This window comes from Rhinolophus sinicus, linkage group LG04, assembly GCF_036562045.2.
Source record: "Rhinolophus sinicus isolate RSC01 linkage group LG04, ASM3656204v1, whole genome shotgun sequence".
Classification (NCBI taxonomy): domain Eukaryota; kingdom Metazoa; phylum Chordata; class Mammalia; order Chiroptera; family Rhinolophidae; genus Rhinolophus; species Rhinolophus sinicus.
This window is the reverse complement of record NC_133754.1, coordinates 159,012,854-159,033,561: the sequence shown is the minus strand read 5'-3', so window position 1 is coordinate 159,033,561 and position 20,708 is coordinate 159,012,854. Positions and strand designations below refer to the sequence as shown.

Sequence of the window (20,708 nt, the reverse complement as noted above, 5' to 3'; positions counted from 1 at the left end):
GTTACACTGCCAAGAGCAAAACGAAATTTTAAGCTAAGAATCAGAAGGTGTTGGATGGAACCCTAGGACTTGAAACTGCCCTAACAGGAGTATAATACAACATGACTAGTTCACATAACGTTCATCTCCAAGGCATTCCTACCCTCAGAAGAGCTTTTCCCTGAAGTTGTCAAACAATTTCCCAAGACATTCTCACAGGAACTGGGAATTTACAAAGGGATCCCGTGTCATTTCACGTGGAGGTGGCTTCTGCCCCAGAAGAGCAGCCAGATTCTGACATCTGGGGGAACCCAGCTGGGTTGGAGAGGGTGGAGAGGGAAAGGGATGGAAAGACAATGGACAGATGGCTAGGTGGGTGAATATCAGCTTTCTGTGACATCTGGTCATCCTGGCCAGGGCCCAGTCAAGTTATAAATGCAACACAGCTGCTGTTGACGGGACCAGAAGTCCCCTGCCACTCACTCTATGTACTTCAAAGAGATCTTCTGCGGCTGGGCGCAGGCGTAGATCCGCTCCTGGATATGCAGAGCCGCAAGTCGCAGCGCTGAGCTGCATTTCATTTCCACAGCAAAGCGTTCCTGGAGCACGTCGCTGCAGCTCTAGGAGAGATCAGATCAGAGGGTCTGGGAAACGAGAACAGATGGATGGTGCAAGGGAGCAGGACCAGGAGCTCAGCTTGGAGGACTGCCTCTGTCAACTCCTGGCTGTGTGACCTTGGTTAAATTACTAAGACTCTCTGAACACTGCTGTTTTCCCATTGCTAAATGAGGATAGTCAAGTCTACATTGCATGGTTTCTGTGAGGTTTACATTAGATAATGCATATGAAACCAGGTATGAGGGACACCGTATTATACAAATACAAAGCTGTGTTGTTGTTTTTATTTGCTGCCACCATTTTTGTAAGATTTTGGCCAAATCAATCCCCCTAGTTTGACTTACCTCATCCCTAAAATAGTGACAAGTCCCAAATGATTCTTCTTCATCAAAATAAAAATAACATAATAAATCTCACCTAAGCAGGTAGAGTAGTAGCAGGGGGAGTACCAGGTGAGGGGACAAGGAACTCATTTTTGGATCTGCCACTAAATGAGTGACCCAGGCAAATCACGTGATTTTTTTCCAAGACTCAGTTTCATCATTTCTAAAATAAGGCTTTGAAGCACTAAAGCCTCTTTTAGCAATAAAATCTGTAACTCTAAATATCCTAAACGGCGTTAGGGAATGTGTCATCTACATTGAGGACTACGGCCCAAATTTCATTAATATATCACTAATCTCCTAACACAGCAACTCGGTGAGGGAAAAAGGAATTCTGAGGGATAATCAGGCCCTTTCTCCTTCAGATAAAGATAATCCTTATCAGGGAGTTGCTTAATTCCCTTAAACTCCTGTTCAAAATAACCCAGTGTGTCACCTTTGGGAACAACTCCTGTTATTTTAGGAAGCGCAGAGCCAGTCACCTGCAGATAGAGGTATTCAAAGGCTGCGGGGTCTTCTTTCAGGAGGTCCAGGGGGTCTTTGGGAACAAAACACACCCTGAAGAGGCAGCGGTAGTCATGTGACTCCTCTCTTTCTACCACCTGCAACGGGTAAGAGAGATACCATTCATCTCCTCACTGCTTTTGTTCTCGAAGATATTCCACAACACAACTTCAACAAAAAAGACAAGGAAAGGTAGTCCCCAGAGATTTCAATTTTAGTGCTTCCCAAGACAGCACACACCTTGGCTCCTAATTTGACTTTCCCATGGGTATAAAATGTAAAGGCTCAAAAGAGCAGTTTCTCACTCACCCCATCAACCCATTCCTCTTTCCAGAAGAAATCTCTGCTTCAGTTTCTTATATACCCTTCCAGAAACAGTCTATGTGTATATATTATACATGCTTTTATATATGTATATTATTTTCCACAAATAATAGCATAGTATACATGATATATATTTTACACCTTCCTTTTTTTTTTCAACTATCTTAGGGATTTAATTTAATTTTATTTTCTAATGCTAATGGAATAGAAGTGATTTTTAAAAAAAGTTTGCAAGCAGCAGTATTAGAAGGCGAGTGACTAGGGTAAGAATTCATCTGCAGTGACGAATGCTCAGAGTGGCTTCCATGAGGTCACACCTTGCTCATGCTGTTTCCCTGCTTAAAAAATCCTTTTTCCTTTTCCAATCGTGGAACTCCTACTCATCTTTGTAATAGCACACACTCAACAAGGATTTGTTGAACTGACCTGTGTTTGGATTTAAAAAATTGATACAACAAATCACTGAATAGCCAGAAGACTGAGTAGTATAGGTGGACTGTCTGCACCGTCCTGCCATCAGGGACCAGCTCAGGGAGTACGTCTCACTGAAAGGGCTTAGACAGCAACCAATGCTTCCCTGACATCTTGAAGGCAGCAGGTTCAAGGGAAGAACATCATAGCCGGAAGCAAAAGATGGGGTTCTACTGGCTGCATTACCTTGAATAAGTCACCTTACCTCCTAAGCCTTTGTCTCCACATCTGCAAAATGGGGCCCTGCCTACCTCAATGAAAATCAGACCTGATTCTCATCCTGTTATCCCCAGGCTGAGTGAGCTCTGTGCCTTCTGGGCATGAGAAAGTGCATCACACCTGCAGATGTGCTGAGCCCTGTCCCCAAAGGTCCTGGCTGAGTTGTGCAGCGTGCCCAACCTGGATCTCCTCACCAGGAGCAGGAACAGGGTATACCTGCTGGATGAGTTCCTCCTCATGCAGCAGGTGCAGCCGTGAGATGTGGTACTGCTCTTCCAGGACCAGTGCGAAGTAGTCTGTACTTCTGATTGACAGCTTCTCCTTCACCGTGAGGATGATGTCCTGCCAGGCACAGATGTATAAGGGTCACCCGAGGAGCAGACTGGCCCTCATGCTCAGGCACAGAGCAGGGAGGGCTTCCCCAGCCTTCTCTCTGCTCCTCAGTGCAGCTGGGGAGAGAAAAGCCTGTGCTTACTGGGTCCACTGCCAACTCAGGCAGCTGAATCTTGACAGGTCACATGGGGGACTTCTCATGGCCCCTCACGGCCCTGCATCCACTGCTCCCCTCTCCTCAAGGCTCTACCGCTGCCCATACGGCCGTCCTCTCTTCCTTTACTTGGAAGCCTGAAGCCACCCACTGAGGGCTTATGCCTCTTTTCAAGGTCTACTGATTCACCCGTTCTCTGGACGCTGCATCTTCAACTGTTTACCAGACAGAATCCCACCACCTACCTGCTATGCAACTGGGGAAAATCAACCAGATGTTTCTGAACCTCAGTTTCTTCTGGCAGAATGGAGGCTAATGATGCCTATGTAGAGTGGCTGATAGGATGGACTGATAATACTGTACCACTAGAGTCATGCCACGTTCCCCTTGTTCACTACAGCGGCCTTTTGTCTTCACAAGGTCTTTGCTGCCTCAGAGCATTCACACATGTTGTTCCCTCTGCCTGGCACATTTTCCCCATTACTCTTCACAAGCCTGTTTCTTTCTCTTCAGAGAGGCCTTCTCTGGTCACTGTATGTAAACATGATTGCCCCTGTCATTCTCTGTCCCAGGGTCCTGTTTATTTCTCTCATCACTATTTAATATCTTCTTCAGTATCAGCTATGTTCTTTAGTGAGAGACAGTATAGTAAAGCTAGGAGAGGTTCTAGAATTAGACTACTACTTACTAGCTCTCTGTCTCTGGATCAATTGCTTACTCTCTTTATGCCTCCGTGTTTTCATCTGTAAAATGGTAATAATATTAATACCTATCTCATAGGGTTGTGGTGTGCATTAAATTAATTCCCCGTAGAACGCACTTAGAACATAGCACGGTACCTGGCAGATGACAAGTGTTCCATACATGATAGCTGCAAATATTTGTTGTCCTGCTTACTGTCTTTCACGCCACCAGATGGTAAACTCCCCTAGAATACAAATCGGGCCTGTCTCGTGCTCCACTGTATCCCTAAAACTTGGAGCTCACTCACTGATACTCAGTAAACTTTCACTTGAGGAATAATTATCATGGCTTCGTCATGGATGTCCTGCCAGAACCTCAGATTTACCGTCAACCATTAAGTGCTTACCGCTCCTTACGACTCCCAGCCCTGAATATTCTTTCCACTGACCCCATCACCCTCCCAAAGTAGCCAGTGACTAAGTCCTGAGAGTCTATCTGCCTCTGTAGCTCAGCAACACTAATGTCATGGCTCCTGTGCACTGGCCGTGATAGGCCACCTGTCTCTTGACCCGGTCCCTTCTCTCCATTCTCCTACGTCTCCCTTTGCTTGAGCTCACACATTTCTCTGGCTTTGGGTCCTATGGACCCTTCCGCTACCCATCTGACCGCTGTCTACCTTGCATCTAGCACAGCGGTTGGCAAACCATAGCCCGTAGGACAGATCCAGCCCACTCCTTGTTTTTGTAATTCAAGTTACATGGGAACACAGCCATGCCCATTTGCTACAATGCAGCAAATGGAACAGCCTCTAAAACCTAACATGTTTACTATCTGGCCCTTTGCAGAAGAATTTTGCTGAGCCTTGATCCAGAGAAACTTGCCTAAGCCTTGTACTGGTCATGCTCTCTCTTGCTCAAGAACGTTCAGAGGGTCCCCATGGCCCACTATCCCAAATCCAAACTTAGCTGAATATTCAAGGCTCTCAAGTATCAGGCGCCAATCCACTTCTCCTACCTTATCTTGTGCTGCTTCTCCCAATGTACTCTGCTCACAAGCCCCAAACGCTTGCCAAACTTTCCCCCCTTTGGGTTTTTGTTGGTGCCAATCCCCATGCCCAGATACTGTTTTCACACCCTATACCTGACTCATTCCTGTCGAAAACCCATCTATCATTCCAAGTCTGCCTTGTAGGCCACCACTGCCCAGAGGCCTTTCTGGCCACCCAGCTGGAAGATCTCTTTCCCCCGGGCCCACAGCACACCGTTTTCACGTCCTGCTTTCACGGTCCTGAGCACACCGTACTTTTCATAGTTTCACAGTGAGTTCTCCCCAGGTCCCATGTCCTCACCTCAGCCCGTCCCAAGACTCCAGGCTCCTTTTGGGTGTGACCCTAGGTAATTTACTTTTGCATCACCAACAGCATTGCTGGCACACAACAAGTGTCGCTAAATGTTTGCTGGGTCAGATGACACTATTTTTCTTGATTATGGAAAAAGGGTTCTCTAGTTTAAGAACTTTGTTTTCCTTGGTGAGGGGGTGAGGGAGGGAAGTCACTGATGAACTGACAGTGACCATTCCTTTTTCTACCCCTAGGATTTGTTTATGTCCCCTGTCCCTCTGTCATAAAGAGCCAGAAGATTTGCTTTTAAAAATTTGGCTACTAAAAGAAATAATAAAAAAAATAAAAAATAAAAATTTGGCATCTACAGATAAGTAAGATTAACCCGTATTATATCAGCTAATTCCTTACTCATTTCCCTAACTCCATCTATCGTCATCTGGGTTTCATTCCCCTGTGGTATGTGCTTTTATTGTAAATCACCTCAAAGTTTTTGGCCGCCAAAGGGGTCCCAGTTGAAGTCAATCATCCCTTCCATCCCAGTGCACTTGGATCAAGGATGACAGAAGTAGGAACCTTGTCTAATTCATTTGCAAAACTTCCCTTTTATGCGGAATGGCAGTGTGGCAAGCTCCAGGGCAGGGCTCAGAAACAGACCAAATCTGAAGCCAGTTATGACCTATCTGGCTTTGACAAGTTTTGGATCTTACGGGCCTGTGTTCTTATCTGCAGTCAGGAAAACACTCACCACTTCGCAAGGTTACTGGGGGCATTAAATGAGAGAGTACACAAGGAAGTGCCCGGGAGACAGGTAGTAAACACTTAACAGATCCAGTCCTCCCTCCCCGTCCTCCTCTGGGCTTGGGCTTCTCAGGTTCACTGGAAGGCTTTCTCCAGCTTCTCCTAAGTTACACTGAGGAAAGAATGGGGTAGGGCAATTGGAGCAGCTCTAGGGACTGCCAAAGGAAGGTGCCAGAGAGGAACTGCCTGTGCATGCATGGGTGTGTGCGTTGTGTGAGTGTGGAGGTGCATGGGTGTCACTGTGCGTGTGTCCAAGGCTGCCATCCATCACCTATAGCTGCACCGGCGCACCTGTACCTGCTCTTCCCCCAGCATCAGAAGAGTTGGGCTCAGTGCCTGCTCTTACACCCATCTCAATGTTTGAACAACCCCTTTGTTTGCGTCTTCCCTGGAGACTCACTCAAATGCTATTTGCTCCCTTCTTTAGGAACTAGAGTGCTGGTCCCTTACTATCTACAGATAAAACCCAGACCCCATTGCCTGTCATTTGAGGCCCTTCACAGATAGCCGGTGCCATCTCCCACTTCTCTCACAAGAGAATGGCCAGTGTGCCAGTCCCACTGGTTGGTTTACTACTTCCTGGGCAATGCCCATCTTACTGGCCCTCTGCTTTAGTTCATGTGACTCCCTCCAACCCTCCCAACAGCCCTTGTTAAATTCTTAGTTGTCCTTCGAAACTCAGCTCAGGTCTAGCTTCTTGCCAAAGCCTTCTCTGACATCCTGATGGAATGGAATGGATGACACTCTTACTCTTGCATGCAGAGCACTTCCGTGTCCCTTTCTTTACCACCCTTATTTCATCCTGACCTGGACTATTGGGAGCTCCTTGAACGCCCATCTTCCCTCCACTAGGCTGTAAGCTCCCAGAGGACAGTGTTTACCCTTTCCCTAGCTCTGTACCCCAATCCTGGCCCAGAGCATCTTGTATGGGGAAACTTGTTAAATGTAAGTTAAACTGACTTCCACTCAGAACAGAATATGCAGAGGCCCGGGCCTGCCCTGACACCTCACCTATGTTTTCAGCTGCTCTAGTCTTTTGGGTAGCAGGCGGGGTCGCATGTAAGAGGCAGGGAAACGTAGTCGTTAGGGGTGAAAGCTTACGAGTTGTATGACCTTGGGCAAGTCACTCCACCTTTCGGGCCCTGACTTCCTCCCCTGGAAGATGGTAATAAAAATACTATTTTGCCAGTGATTGTGCCACTAAATAACTCAGACTATGTTGGTTGTGAGTCCACCAAAGCAGCTGCAGGGCAAGATGCTGGGGGTTCTGGGAGCTAGCAAATTCTCACTGGGAAAGAGATTCAAGTTCAGTCTTAATACCTTCACTGTTGTATCTGCCTCAAATTTGAAAGCTTTGGTCTGTCCATTCTCCAAGTACAGCTTGAGCACGTTGGGCATACACAGCAGAGAATTTCCCTGGAAAACACAAGTTGTATTAAAACTGGCCCTTCCTGCCCGTGAGTATGACATCCTCAGATCTCCTGGCCCTGCCTGGTGTGGAGAACAGGGTCCTTCCTCCCTGACCTCCTCGCCATGCCATGGGTTGATTCTTGGCGTTTGGAGATTTCTTCAATGGACGAGGCCTAAGCCACACAGACGCAGGCGTGCTTTGTGCAAGGGATAGCCACTAGACCTGTGAGACATGAGAGATGGTGAAGAGTGAGCCCTGCCACAAGTATACTGAGAGCACTGCACCAGCCTATATGACATCTCATGATCATCAGCTGACACTTCACTGCTGTTTGTCACCTTTAGGGGATGCAGTTTAGCAAGTCAGATGATAGTCATGCACACTGTCCCAAACTATGCCTTGTGGGGTTGGACTGAAACCCTTGAGAGCCCCACCCCTTGCCCCATTTTACTGCTGTGTTCTCTGTAGTGAAGCATCACCAAAGGGCAGAGAGCTGCTCTCCACCTCCACTCATCCCAACCATCACCCTGGACTTGCAGGATCTCCTAAGGGACTCTGCTGTCCTTGGAGGGCTTTTTGGGAAGGAGGCATAGGACTGGTCTGTTTTTGGTGACCCCATGCCAGCCAGAATTCCTAGGGTGGAGCAGGGCAGGGGAATGTTCCCTTTGGAGAATCTCTCCAAGGCCAGCTCTTATAACAAATGACCTCCAAGTGTTCAGCTGCAAATAAAGAGGGCCCCTTGGGCTGGTGTCCTCCAGAATGAGTGAGAGGTTCTAGAATCCCCAAGACTTGAGATAGAACCAGTCCTATTAGCTGGTTCTCGCCCCTACTTCTCATCACTGTGTGCTACTCTTAAAAACATGTCGAATCTACTATGTAACTTTATTAACTATTGTCACCCCAATAAACTTTAATTAAATTAAAAAACATGTTGAATCTAAATTTAATTTGTGAAAGAGGTTCAATCCATTTTCACAAATGTGGACACGCAGAGACTCAAATATTGCTGAGTGACAGGATCTCAGGTCTTCTCTGATTAACATATTAGGCCTCCCACTGGCCCCTTCCTGAACAAATCCATCTTTCACTCGCAGTCTAACAAAGGTGTGGTCTGTTAAGTAGCAGGACAGGTAGAAAATAAGGGTTCTGCCCAGATGTGAACCAGATCACGTGGGTGGGTCATTTGTTAAAATGGCCATGACTCCCCATTCGCTGGTCTCTATGTTGAGAATGACGGATAGGACAAGCTCTTACCTGAAAGTTTCAAAATCTAATATTGACCACTAACTTATGGCAATCAATTATGGCAATTATAGACCATTGAGGGGAAAACGTGTAAATTATAAATAAATGAGTCTTTTATCCAATAGTCCACATTAAAAACATCAAATTCCAGCCAATATTTTCCCTTTAAAAATATGTCTTCTACACCCCCAGCCCTGGATCTCCTCATAGCATAAGGGACTAGACAGTGTATCACAGTAGAAAACAAAAGAACTCAAGTCACAGAGCTCTGGGCTCCTGTATTTTCTTGCTGTGTGATCCCAGAGGTTAATTCTCTTAACCTCTCTAAGTTTCTGCTTCCTCTTTTGTTAACCTACCTCCCCTGCAGGTTATTGTGGTGACTAAGGATTATGTACACAAAACGTTTAGGTTTACACAATAACAGAGGCTCAATAGATGGACTTAAAAAACAAAAGCCATCCCCACCACCACCATCACTATTCTCAGTATATCACCTTAAGAGGGAATACTGATTTTAAAGATTCAAAATGAGACCTCAACAGGAAAAATCTGTTGAAATTTCATAAGCAGAAGAATGGGAGTCAGAGAACCCCACCCAGTGCTTCTCTCCCTGGCTCCCACCCAGAGCCCACACTGCTCTCCCTGTCCATGGTTTGCAGGCATCTTACTGGGGGTGCACAGAGCCTGTAGCAAACCCACTGAACTTCCTATGTGTCCTCTCCATGCTGCAGGATTCCAGAGTCTTGGGGAGCTATGTGCCAGCTCACCAGCTTCATGACGAGTCATGTCAATCCCCTGACTAGTGACAGTGACACACCTGGCTGTGTGCACTGACGAGCACTTCCTCAGCAAAGTGCACCTTCACCGGGTTGGTCTTCAGCCTGGCTCTCTTCTCCTCAGTCAGGAAGGAGGACTTGGGGACTCCCTGCAAAACATTAACATGACGCGTTTTAGAACAGGACTTTCATAAAAGCTGTGAGCACATTCTCGTTTCTTAAAAACAAAAACAAAAACTTTGACAGCTGTTAAGGATTCAATTAACACCCACAGAGAAGGACAACGTCACATTCAAGGTCTGTTTTCATAAAATCTAGGAATCCCGATCCCAACACACACAATGTTCTTATGTGTCTGAGGACAGGCAAAGATTCAAAATGGTTGTGGTCGGAGGAAGACAAAGAGAACTGGCCTGTGAACTAGGAGACCTCAGTTCCAACCCAAGTTCTGCTACTCAACAGTCATGAGAACTACTTCAAACACAAATGCTCATAGAAGAAACCAGTTGTGTGAGTGTGCATGTGAAACAAAACAAAATAACTCCATGTGACTTTGGCCAAGTCATTGCCCCTCTTTGGTCTTCAGTCTTCCCATCTGCACAATGTGGGAGTTGGACCAGACCACCTCCAGGGCTCCCTGAAGCACGGAACCCTGTGATTTATCCTTGGCCTCTCTTTGCTCTTCTCATCTTTTGGGTGGTACCCTCTTTCCCAAGAGGTAAAAAGAGTCATCACAGGTTGGTATCAGTATGTGCTGAAGCCCTTGGTCTAGACCATATCAGGATAAACTGTGAAAGTTAATGAACAGCCACTTGCGTGATCTAGACCAACAGGATGGGATCTTCCTGGATGAAATCCTGATATGCTGTTTCCTGGCCTGACAGCCTATGTTTCCTTAATCTGGATAGTCCTTTATGACTGCCGTTAGAGTGTTTACATGTATGAGAACCCCGAGATGGAACTCTGGGCCATGTTCTGTGTAGCTGAGGGAAGAGATACAGAACAGCAATCAGAGAAACTGCTAGAAACAAAGCTCATAGACTCAGATATCAACAGGTGAATGTTATGAAGTACACGAAGTAACACATGGCCTGAAATGTTATGCAAGAAGACAAATAAGATCTTATGGTAACTAGACCCTTGGTGTGACAGGGTTCATGACTAGGATTCAGTATCTCAAAAAACATAGTTTGCTTTAAAAAAAAACAAAAGTTTTGTAGAAAGAAAAGGGAACAGCAATGTTCCAGAGAAGAGGAGTGGTAATCCCTCAACTGGAGAAATTGCTTAACATTGATTTGCTTTCTTTTCCAAGCAGCATGGTTTTCCAACTAGAAGAAATAGAAGGAATCGGGAAAGGAAAATTAAAGCCCAAAATTAGTGACGAGGCTAACAGACTGATTTGAATGAGTTCACGACTCCTATACCAGTAATCGAGGGGGCTGAAGGACCATTTATACGTAACAGTAGGCAGGATCCACAAAACAGAAATTGGAAGAAATATTAGGAGATTAAAAATGGTTAAATATCAAGTTTCCCAGAAAGTGAATATGGAAGATTCAAGAAAACACATATTGGTAAGCTTGTCATTAATTCTTGGCAAAACCCAAGATAAGAGATGGTCAGAGAGCTTGTAGGTATTGATCGCTAATAACCAATATGGAGTTACCAAGAACAAGTCAGAGCCAACCAAGTTCTTTTTTCTTTTGAAGATAGGATTCCAGATTGGTAGGCCAGGGTCTTGTGGATACAGTAGTATGCCTTCATTCTTGCAAAGTATTTGATAAGGGTTCCTATAATCCCCCTGTGGAGAAGGCCAGATGCAGAGCCATTAGGTGGATTCAAAACTAGTTGACTTACACTCAGAATTGTCCTGATTTCTAACTAAGTAACTTAGGTTCCCTCGGGCTCAATCCTCATCAATGATGTTTAGCAATGTCTAGGATAAAGGCATCGTGAATGACATAGAGCTGCAAGGTGTCATCAGCTCTCAGGCAGCAGAAAATTGGGAAGAAATGTAAAGGAACTGGGAATCTAAAAGAGGTGTATGGAAAACTTGAGGACCAGGGGCAACTATGGGTCAGAGGCCAGGCAAGCACTAAGAACAAACATAAGAGGGTATATGGGGGTAGACAGGGCTGTCAAGAGCTAAAGGGAACAGAGTAAGTGAGGGGTCAAAGAAACAGGCACAACCACCACCACCTTAAAGACTCAAAGGAATGAGAAACCAGGGGTTAGAACAGGAGAGATGCAGAGAGAAAAGGAATCTGCGGAGACAACTGCTATTGTCTCTCATCCTAGGGAGAGCAGTCCTGCAAGGTGCCCAGAGCTGGACCAGGCTAATGAAAATTAACTGGCTGGATAATGGAGAAGTGGGGGAGACTTGGGAAGAGGTGGGTCCTTGACAGGAAGGGAAAATGACTCCAGCTGATGACGGTACATATATGCCACAACTCCCTGACTGTCAAACACATGTGCCACAACTCCTTGACTGCCAAAGCTCGGCATGGCAGAACAGTAGGCCAAGCGATGTGATGTGACAGGAAAGTAATGTGAAGGGTGGTGTTGAGGATCAAAAAAATCAATTGCACAAGCATAGGATTGGGAGTGGGGGGCTGGCTGGGTAGCTATTCATTTGAAAATCAGCTCTGTTTTTGGTCAACCACAAGTTTCACTCAAGTCAAAAGTGTGACTGGGCCTGCTCAGATGTCAACCTAATCCCGGGCCTCACTAATATTCTAGGTGCATGTTGGAACTGAGCCCCCTCATTCCCTATGGTACTCACATTGCTTAACCATAGGTGGGACTAGATTCCTTTCTGGGTGCCACCACTTGTGAGGGTCACCATGCAATTGGAATCTGTCCAGAAAGTTATCAGAGAAACATATATAATGAAGAATTGGTGGAACAGAGTTTAGCCTGGAGAAGAGAAGGCCACACTTCCCAATCTTTAAAGAGCTATTTCATACAAGGCTGACTTGATCTGAAGTAGGACTAATTGGTAGGAGTCACAGGGAAGAAGGGCCTGTCTTCCATGTGGAACCACCCAACCATGAAACTAGCTGCTCTTAGAAAGAATATGCTCTCTGTCATGGTAATGCCCAATCCACAGCCCCCTCCCCCTCCAGCTCCTACACTTTTACACCTGAATGTCAGCTCTGCTACCCGTGCACGCTGGCATCTAAAACATACTGTAAACCACTCACTTGAGCCGTTTGATATTAAAGAGACAATTTAAACGATATGAGTTACCCATTATTCTAGGACATCTAAGTTCTCCCTGGGTTCTAAATGAATTCATCAGACAGCAGCAGACCTAAGTTGATTAAAAACTCTCTCTGCGCATGTTTTTGCTGAACTAAGAGTTCATGCTCAAAAGGAAACTGAAAGGGACAAGTTGGAAGATACTTCTTTATCTTTTTGCGATCCTCCCCCTCCCCACGCCCTGGACTGGCCAATGCCATTTTATAAAGACAGCAGTGTTTTAGGAGGTAGAATAGCATAATGCTAACGACTGTGGGTTCTGGAGTCTAACTACCTGGAAAACAACCCCGCTCCACCAATTTCTTCATGTGAGACCATGGGCGTGTGAGGCCACTGTGTCCTTCCTCATCTGTAAAAGGGGGATAACGCATATATCTGCCTTGTAGGATTTTCTTTTGGTACAAAGTAAATGAAGTATTAGTATTAACATCATAACAAGTACGTATAAACAATATAAATGCAGAGCTACACAATTAACCCAAAACTTTGTTTCCATAAAATTCTCTGTCTTAGAGAAGCAGTAATTGATATTCCAACTTTGGATTTTATAATTCCTAATCAAGTCATTTGAGGACTCTAAGAATCTACTATGGCAAAGATGAGCGTCCTTACTGAAGCAAGACATATATGATCATCTGTCTTATGATCACATAACTCTGGTGAGAGGAGATATTCAGGGCATTTCTGGGAGGCACTGAGGGCCATCGGCTAGGTGCACTTCAGTTTTCTCTGCAGGACGTCCAGAGCACAGCATCCACACTCCCCTTTTCATGCGAACCTAGTAGGAATCTCAGGAGTGGTACTGGAACATGTTAATTTTCCTCTCCCTATACTTTTTTTTTTTTAAAGGATGCAGCTATATGCTGTTTCTCTCTCTCCTTACTTAATAAGTGTAATCTTTCGCTTTCAATTCTTGGAAATAGAGCAGGGAAAAAAAACACCTAAGTAAGATTAAGATGTTCTCTATTGAGATGATACTCAGCTAAATAAAAAAAGAATCTTTTAACATTTGCACGGCCATTTATAGTAATTAGCTTTAAGTAAACAGTATATGAATATGAGAAAAACTGATATATTAATAATAGTCTTTGCATCAATGAAAATGGTATGTATCTCCTTTTATATTTCTTTTTACATCTTCAATAATATTCTAGTTTCCTTCACATAGGACCCACATATTTCTTTTTCCTTAAGTTTTTCTATTTTCTTATATTTTCCCTTAGAGAACTAGCTCTTGGATTTATTTATCAATTTTACAATTTTTTTCTGTTTTCCAAAGCATCATTTAGATATTAATTTTTATCATTTTCTTTATTCTGCTTTATGGCTGTTTTATTGGTCTTTTCTTCCAACTTCTTGTGCTGAGTTTACTTATTAAATAATAAGCTATTTACTTATTAAATAATAAAACCACTTATGGCTATTAATTTTACTCAAAGTATAGCTTCACCTGCACATAAGTTTTTATAAGCAGAGATCTAATTTTAAATTATTTTCTAACTAGTCTATAATGGTAGTTTCGCTTTTCTTATTGACTACATTTTTACTTAGGACTTTGCATTTTTAATTTCCAAATAGTTGAATGATTTTAATGAAGTTTTTGATAGTTATTAATTTCTATCTTATTATATTCTGGAAAAGAGACCTATACAGACCTATATATATTTGGGGAGTTTGTTGAGAATTTTTGGTAGCCTGGTATGTGGTCAATTAGAGTAGATTATTAAATGCGTTATTAAAATTCTCTATGCCCCTATTTATTTTTTGTCTTTATGTGGCCAAAGCTAAGAGGTATGTATTAAAGTCTTGTAGAATGAGAATGTTGTTTCAAGTTTTCCTCCCTGGTAGTTTCCTCTTATAATTTAACAGATACTTTCCTCTGTATCACATACAAAGGGTCCCTTGGCCTGTGGTGGTTTAGGATTGCCATTTTTCCCCTGTGCATCATCTAAGCACACCTTGCCTTGTGAAGAACGTCTGAGCTGATAAAACACTTTCACATCCAACACCTCATCTGTTCCTCATAACAACCCATTAGAGAGACAAGGGAGTTACTGTCATCATCACTGTTTTACATAAGTGAACACTGAAATGAAATGATGTGCCCCAAATCATACCACTCAAACCAGTCTTGAGACCCCTAGTTTGGCGCTCTTTTCATCATCCCACTCTGCATAATCCCCACAAGTCTGTCTCCTTAGCTGGACCACATGTTCTTGAAACCTGGAACCACATCTCTTTTCTCCACAACACCAGCCATTGGCAGTCTTCAGGCAACACTGACTGCCTGGCCACCCACTGCATGGCAGCTGTCCCCTCTGCCCTTTGCCCTCCCTGTTTGTCCTCTGAGGGACATCCCACTGGGGGAACAGGGGCTTGGAGTTGAGAAAGGGAAAACTAACACACAGGACATAGAAAGAGATTTACCGATGTGCAGCGAACAACTGTGATTGAAAGAGAATCTTCAGCTTCCCTGAAAAAAGAAAAAGACAAAAATATTACATCATTCTGGGTGATGTGTGTGTGTGTTTGGGTCAAAGAATTACAAAGCAGCCTCTCTCGCCTCAGCTTTTTCGGCTCAGCAAAATTGAGAAGGACGTTAAGGAAAGTAAAAGAATTTAAGCTGTCCCAAAGCACCTCTGCTACCCTGAGGAAATCTTCAGATACCTGCCTCTACCATCTATCTAGTCTATACCTATAGTCCTTAAATTAGGTCACTTAGCCTTAGCTTAGTCTATATGATGGAGAACTCATTCACTTGCTGTAACCACTAGTTAGGTTTATGTACAAAAATGTTTAAGAGAAAACATAGCAATAATACAGACAACTTAGGTTACTGTATCAGAAAACTTAGGCCTTACATTTCACTAAATAGAATGAATGAATGTTAATATCCTTTGTCAGATAAAAGGCAACTAGTTTATGGTGTTTGGGCACACAAAGTCAGTGTGACGAGCCCAAGTGTGACAATCAAGATACTAGATATTTTTCTCTTGTTATTATCGCTTAGCTTCTCAAAGTGATCGAATCAACCAGATAACTGCCAAACTTCCACTTTGTATTAGAGAAAGGAATTGAAAAATAGATTCATGTTTTCCTTTTTCTTTGCCATTGCTATACTGAGAAGTTGGCAAAATAATTTCATTTGACTTCTTGCAATATGAACATTTAGGCTAATTGCAGCTGGTGTGTTACTTCCTGAAATGGATAAACTCAACCTGGAGTTTCTAAGTGTCTGGGGATTCCCTCTTTTCCATTTTATATAAGAACAGGCCTTTCCAAGATAATTCACAATAAACCAAGGGCTCTCAAGACGACATTTTGGCCTCACAGATACTTGGAGGAATTAGAGTGGTTTTGTTGTTGTGCCGTTTTGCTTTGCTTGTTGTTTTCCCCCACATAAGTGGCAATGACACTGGGAACTAAGCTAAAAAAATCAGCAGTCCTGGGATTCCCACAGGCATCATATAGCAGAGAGCACAGATGTGCAGCGCATCATAGGAGGTAAGTAACACCTGAACTTGCTGTGTTAGAATTCAAGACCCTCCATCACCTGGGCCTCACTTCACAGAACTTTTCTCTAGGCATCTGGTGCCCTAGGCACTGTGGGGAATGCTTAGGGCCCCCTACCCAGCTCCCCACTCACTTGCTCCTGCTTATTTCTTTGCCTGAATCACCCTTCACCTCCATCTTTGTGGGCCAAATTCTACCCAGCATTGATGGTACAGCTGAAATACTTCTGGACTCTCCTCTGTTTTGTGAAACCACAACTTCCCCCAAAGTGGGAGGAATCTTGGGATTTACGGCCCCTTTCCTCTGCTTCTCTTGATGCAGTATCTGATCTCAGTTTCAGTAGGCTGTACATGACTTGTTTCTGCCCTTCTGGCCTGTACGTCTGGGCAGGGGAGCCACTTTGCCCTACAGGGTTCAGTGCCCAGAGCAGGTGCTCAGTGAATAGATGGGTTCAATATTACCTAAACACCCACATTCTGATCTACTGCTTTAACCTATAAATATTTTTGTTCATTAGTCAGGGTTTGTAGAACTGGCAGAAATATTTGTAGCACTGAAAGTCTCAAGCACATCTGCAAGAATTTATCATCTTTGAGAAAATCTCCCAATAATTGGGAAAGCAAGTTTCATAATTTCCATAACCATACTTCATTTTTTAAATGAAATCACCAAATCCTTTCCTGACTGCCCCACCCACTCAACTTATTCTCTGACAGTCCTGAAGCAATATTGGGCTAAAAGGATTCTACTTTCTATACTTTGATGGATTCTCTGTAAATCTTAATGTGTACGTGTGTGTCTCTGTGGTGAGACTGTGTGCTTCCTGGGGGTGAAGACTGCATCTTGCATTTTCATTGTCTCTTTCTCTGACGTTGTTGTTACCTAGTATTAAGTGTGTGTTGCGCATGATAAGGCCCTCAGAAGTGAACCGCCCCCAAAACCACATCAGCCACTCACAAAAAGGCACACACTAAAGTTTCATCTACCTTGATTTCTCCTTTTTCCTTATTTATAGTAAAATCATCAAAACAGTGTTGAGTGAAAAATTTAAAAGACAAAGCCTGCGTGTGCCGATAAGATGTCTGTTCGTCCTCTTTGCTCCTATCATTGCCATTCCTCCGTCTTCACACCCGGGTCACCAACTGTCAGTGCCAACCATACCCACTTGTTCAACTAAGCACCTACTGTGTGCCTGGTCTTAAGGAGATCATGGTCGAGGCAGAATTGAGGTATTTACACAAATCACAATGATACCAGGTAGAAAGTGGTAGCTGCCCCATCAACGAAACTACATATACACCAACCAAGCTATAGCTGCAAGAACATTTAAGAAAAGGTATCAAAAGGGTTAAAGAAGAACAAACAGATTGAGGGTCAATTGTGTCCACTCTTTGGCATATATTACAACAACTTTATATCCATAAAAGGTAGGGTCTGTGTATTATTCATAATTACATTCCCCATAGTGCCTAGCAGTGTCTTGCACCTCCCAGTCACTTCTGTAGGCAGTTGAAAGAGAGCAGATAGGAACCAATATGGAATGCTAAAATGGGGCTGTGGTGGCTGCTCTAAAAGAGACCAGACCCTACTGAAATCACAGGAAGATCAAGTTATGCCATTCTGTCACCCATCTCTCTTCTATGATCATCTGTGTGACTCTGGATGATAGAAGAAAACTTAGTACCTCAGAATATCAACTGCTCGTTCATAGGAGAGGTCCTCTGCAGACTCATTGTTCAGTTGGAGTATCTGATCACCAGGGAAAAGCTTGCCATGAGCACAGCCTCCTGTTGGACAGAAAAGAAGGAACTCGTGCTCACCCCAGGAGGGCCCAGACCTCATGTGTCACAGTAGCGCACCTAAATGGCAGCCTAACTCAGTCCCCAGGGCAAAGGCTCACCCCTCAACCCCACCCCCCAGCCAGCCTTGGGCTCACGTGGATCTCAATTTTCCTGTTTGCAAATCATGCATAACCTATCTACCATCCATCACCTTCAAGGGACGTTATGAGACTGCTGGGAAAGATGACTAAGAGAACCCCTGAATCAACAAAGCTGGCCAATGAACGTATTAGTACTACGTTCATCTCTAAAGAACTCTGGTGGGGATGGTGGTGGTGTGTGTAAACTGAAATTAACAGATTTTAACTAGTCCCACACCTAACATCAATATACAACTGAAGTATGAAAACAAACATTAGACATTGACAGCCTGCTGCTCTTCACTCTGATACAGCCTATATTTTGCAAAGACTCAAGTGAAAACAAATCGATAATTTCTATTACTGTCTGACTAGAAACTCACCCCAGCTCAGCGCATGCAGGGTTCAAAGAGGAGTGCTGGCTGATCCAAATACTGTCACCTCCCCTGAGACTGGCCAGGGAGCCAAGTGTTGGCAAAGCCCTGCCTGAGGTCAGGAGGAGCCAGGGGTTCAGATCAGCAGATGCACTTGGGGTTCCCTCCCTCCCAGAACCAAAGGAAAGTGCAAAGCCCAAGAGGGAATCAGGTCAGAATTAGGCATGCCCTTTCTAACTTCCTAGGGCAGCATTTTCTGCATTATGCTGTAGGACAGAGAGATGGGAAGAGAACCAGGGCAATTTCCCACAGGAAGCCAAACTCCCTTCTCATTCCCAGTCAGCTCTCACCTGCTGTGACGGCCACCACTGTGAGGGGAAGGCTCTCGGAAATGTGAAATCCATAGTCCTGCAGGAGGGCGTCTTTGTCTATTTTTACTGTGTGTTTCACAGGGGTGAGGGTCTGGCTTGAGATCCCGGGGGGCCCATCAGCTGCAGCAACTTTAGCCCTGGAAGAGAAGGAGTGTGTGAAAAAGAGAGAGAGGGGAGTCTAGCTGGTGGCCACAAATCAGTTCACCTCTAGGCATTCTGGAGGAGGAAGATGCAGAGTTGAGCAGACACCAACTCTCCTTTGACAGAGATAAGATATCAACACCAGAAGATAAAACCTCAAGTAGAACATAGCACTGTGCTCTAAAAGAGAAGTCATGAACTGCTATGGGCATTCAGAGAAAGGGGGAGCAGTTTTAACTTTGTGGGGTAGAGGGGGATGGAATCAGGGATGCATTTGCTACCTGGAAGAGGTGGCATTTGAGAGATGTCGAGGGTATACCTTCACGGCCCAGACCCTGGCACACAGAAGATATTTAGTAACTGCTGCTGAGTGGATGGGTGTGTGGATGGAAGCACAGCTGGCTGGCTGGCTGGCCGCACGGATGCACAGACAGGGATTCTAGGCAGGAGGCTCTGCCTGAGCAGAAGTACAGAAGAGGAAAAACATGGACCGCAAACAGAAACAAGGAGTTGTTCAGTTTGGATGTCTTATGATGACTAATTTTATAGGTGGATTATGTCTTTTGGTGACCTTTTTTTTACTTTTTTGCTTTATAATACGTTTCGCTTCCCTTTCAACTTTGTAGCCATGAAGATTCCAATACGAAACCTCAAATAGGGAAGACTCCTTCTATATGAATCTTTAAAAACATATATGTTCTCTACATGGCTAAAATCAGGTTGAAAGTTGTATTTTCTATCTCGCAAAACCACAAAGAGAGTCACAAACTATTTTCCATTTGTTTGTAGAAAATGATTTTTCTCCCTCTAAGAGTCAGTGGTTCTTTCTGGGGAAGGTGAAATAGTGATGGGATATGGTGTTTATTGTTATTATAAACTAGAAATGTGGAGGAGTAACAGCTCCCTCAGGGCTCTGTAGTTAAGGTCTAACATTTATTCTCATCCATTTACCAAACACTGTCAGGAACTCTGACTAATGCAATAGGACCTCTCTTATCTGAAAACCAGCTCTCTGTCATTTATAATGATCTCCATTTCAACAAGGACAAGGAAATATTAAAAACTGCCTCATGGAGCCAAAATGCATGACAAGTCCAAGTACAAAGCCTCCTGCATATTACCCCTCAAGGAGCTCTTCAGACCCAGGCTTAGAGCAGATTTAGGCTGTCTGAATAGAGCTGACCTGACCCACACTGCTTAAAAGCAAAAAGATTTCTTCTAGGCAAGCACATGGGTAATACTGAGAAGTGTTAGCAGATAGACCTAATGAGAGGGAAGAAACAGAAAGCTGTGAAAATTTATACCAAATAAAACCCATAGCTATTCCTAATTTAAAAAAAATTAAAGCTATGAAAGTGCCTTTCTAAATATAATAAATAAATACTACACTGAAAGCCAAAAATCAACATCCCTTAAAAAAGCAACAGGAAGGATACCTTAGCTATTACTCCTATTTAACATAGCAGGAGAAATGTAATAGTTTTCACAGAAGGAAAAAAGATAAGAGGCATAATAAGCAGAAGAAATGGAAAAGCACCACCTTTTAAAAAAAACAAATTAGGATATACACCTAGAAAATGACGAACACAGAGAACTGCTAGTGCTAAAAAAAATAAGTTTGGTGGAGTCGCAGGATAAAAACACAAAATGCAGCCACAAAAAGCACTCAGCAAGTCATTAAAAACAGATTGGTTGATGGGGACGGCTGGATGGCTCAGTTGGTTAGAGCGCGAACCCTGAACAACAGTGTTGCTGGTTTGATTCCCACATGGGCCAGTGAGCTGCGCCCTCCACAACTAGATTGAAGACAACGAGCTGCTGCTGAGCTGCACACGAGCTCTTAACAACAAGGTTGCCAGTTCAATTCCCGCATGGGATGGTGGGCT

The 20,708-nt window shown here is 44.0% G+C and overlaps 1 protein-coding gene across 8 annotated transcripts in view; it reads right to left on the bottom strand.

The window, feature by feature from the left end:
* The window catches only part of FRMPD1 (FERM and PDZ domain containing 1), a 114,034-nt gene that overhangs the window by 11,690 nt on the left and 81,636 nt on the right, over positions 1-20,708 (bottom strand). For 5 of the 8 annotated variants that reach the window (XM_019729138.2, XM_019729136.2, XM_019729139.2 and 2 more), the window contains exons 3-11: positions 18,661-18,818; positions 17,700-17,802; positions 14,930-14,975; positions 10,908-11,042; positions 9,283-9,390; positions 7,130-7,225; positions 2,715-2,840; positions 1,463-1,582; positions 463-599 (exon numbers count right to left, since the gene is read on the bottom strand). In XM_019729138.2, the coding sequence (XP_019584697.2) occupies positions 463-599; positions 1,463-1,582; positions 2,715-2,840; positions 7,130-7,225; positions 9,283-9,390; positions 10,908-11,042; positions 14,930-14,975; positions 17,700-17,802; positions 18,661-18,818 (1,029 nt within the window). The other 3 variants (XM_019729141.2, XM_019729142.2, XM_019729143.2) reach the window with 3 other exon arrangements.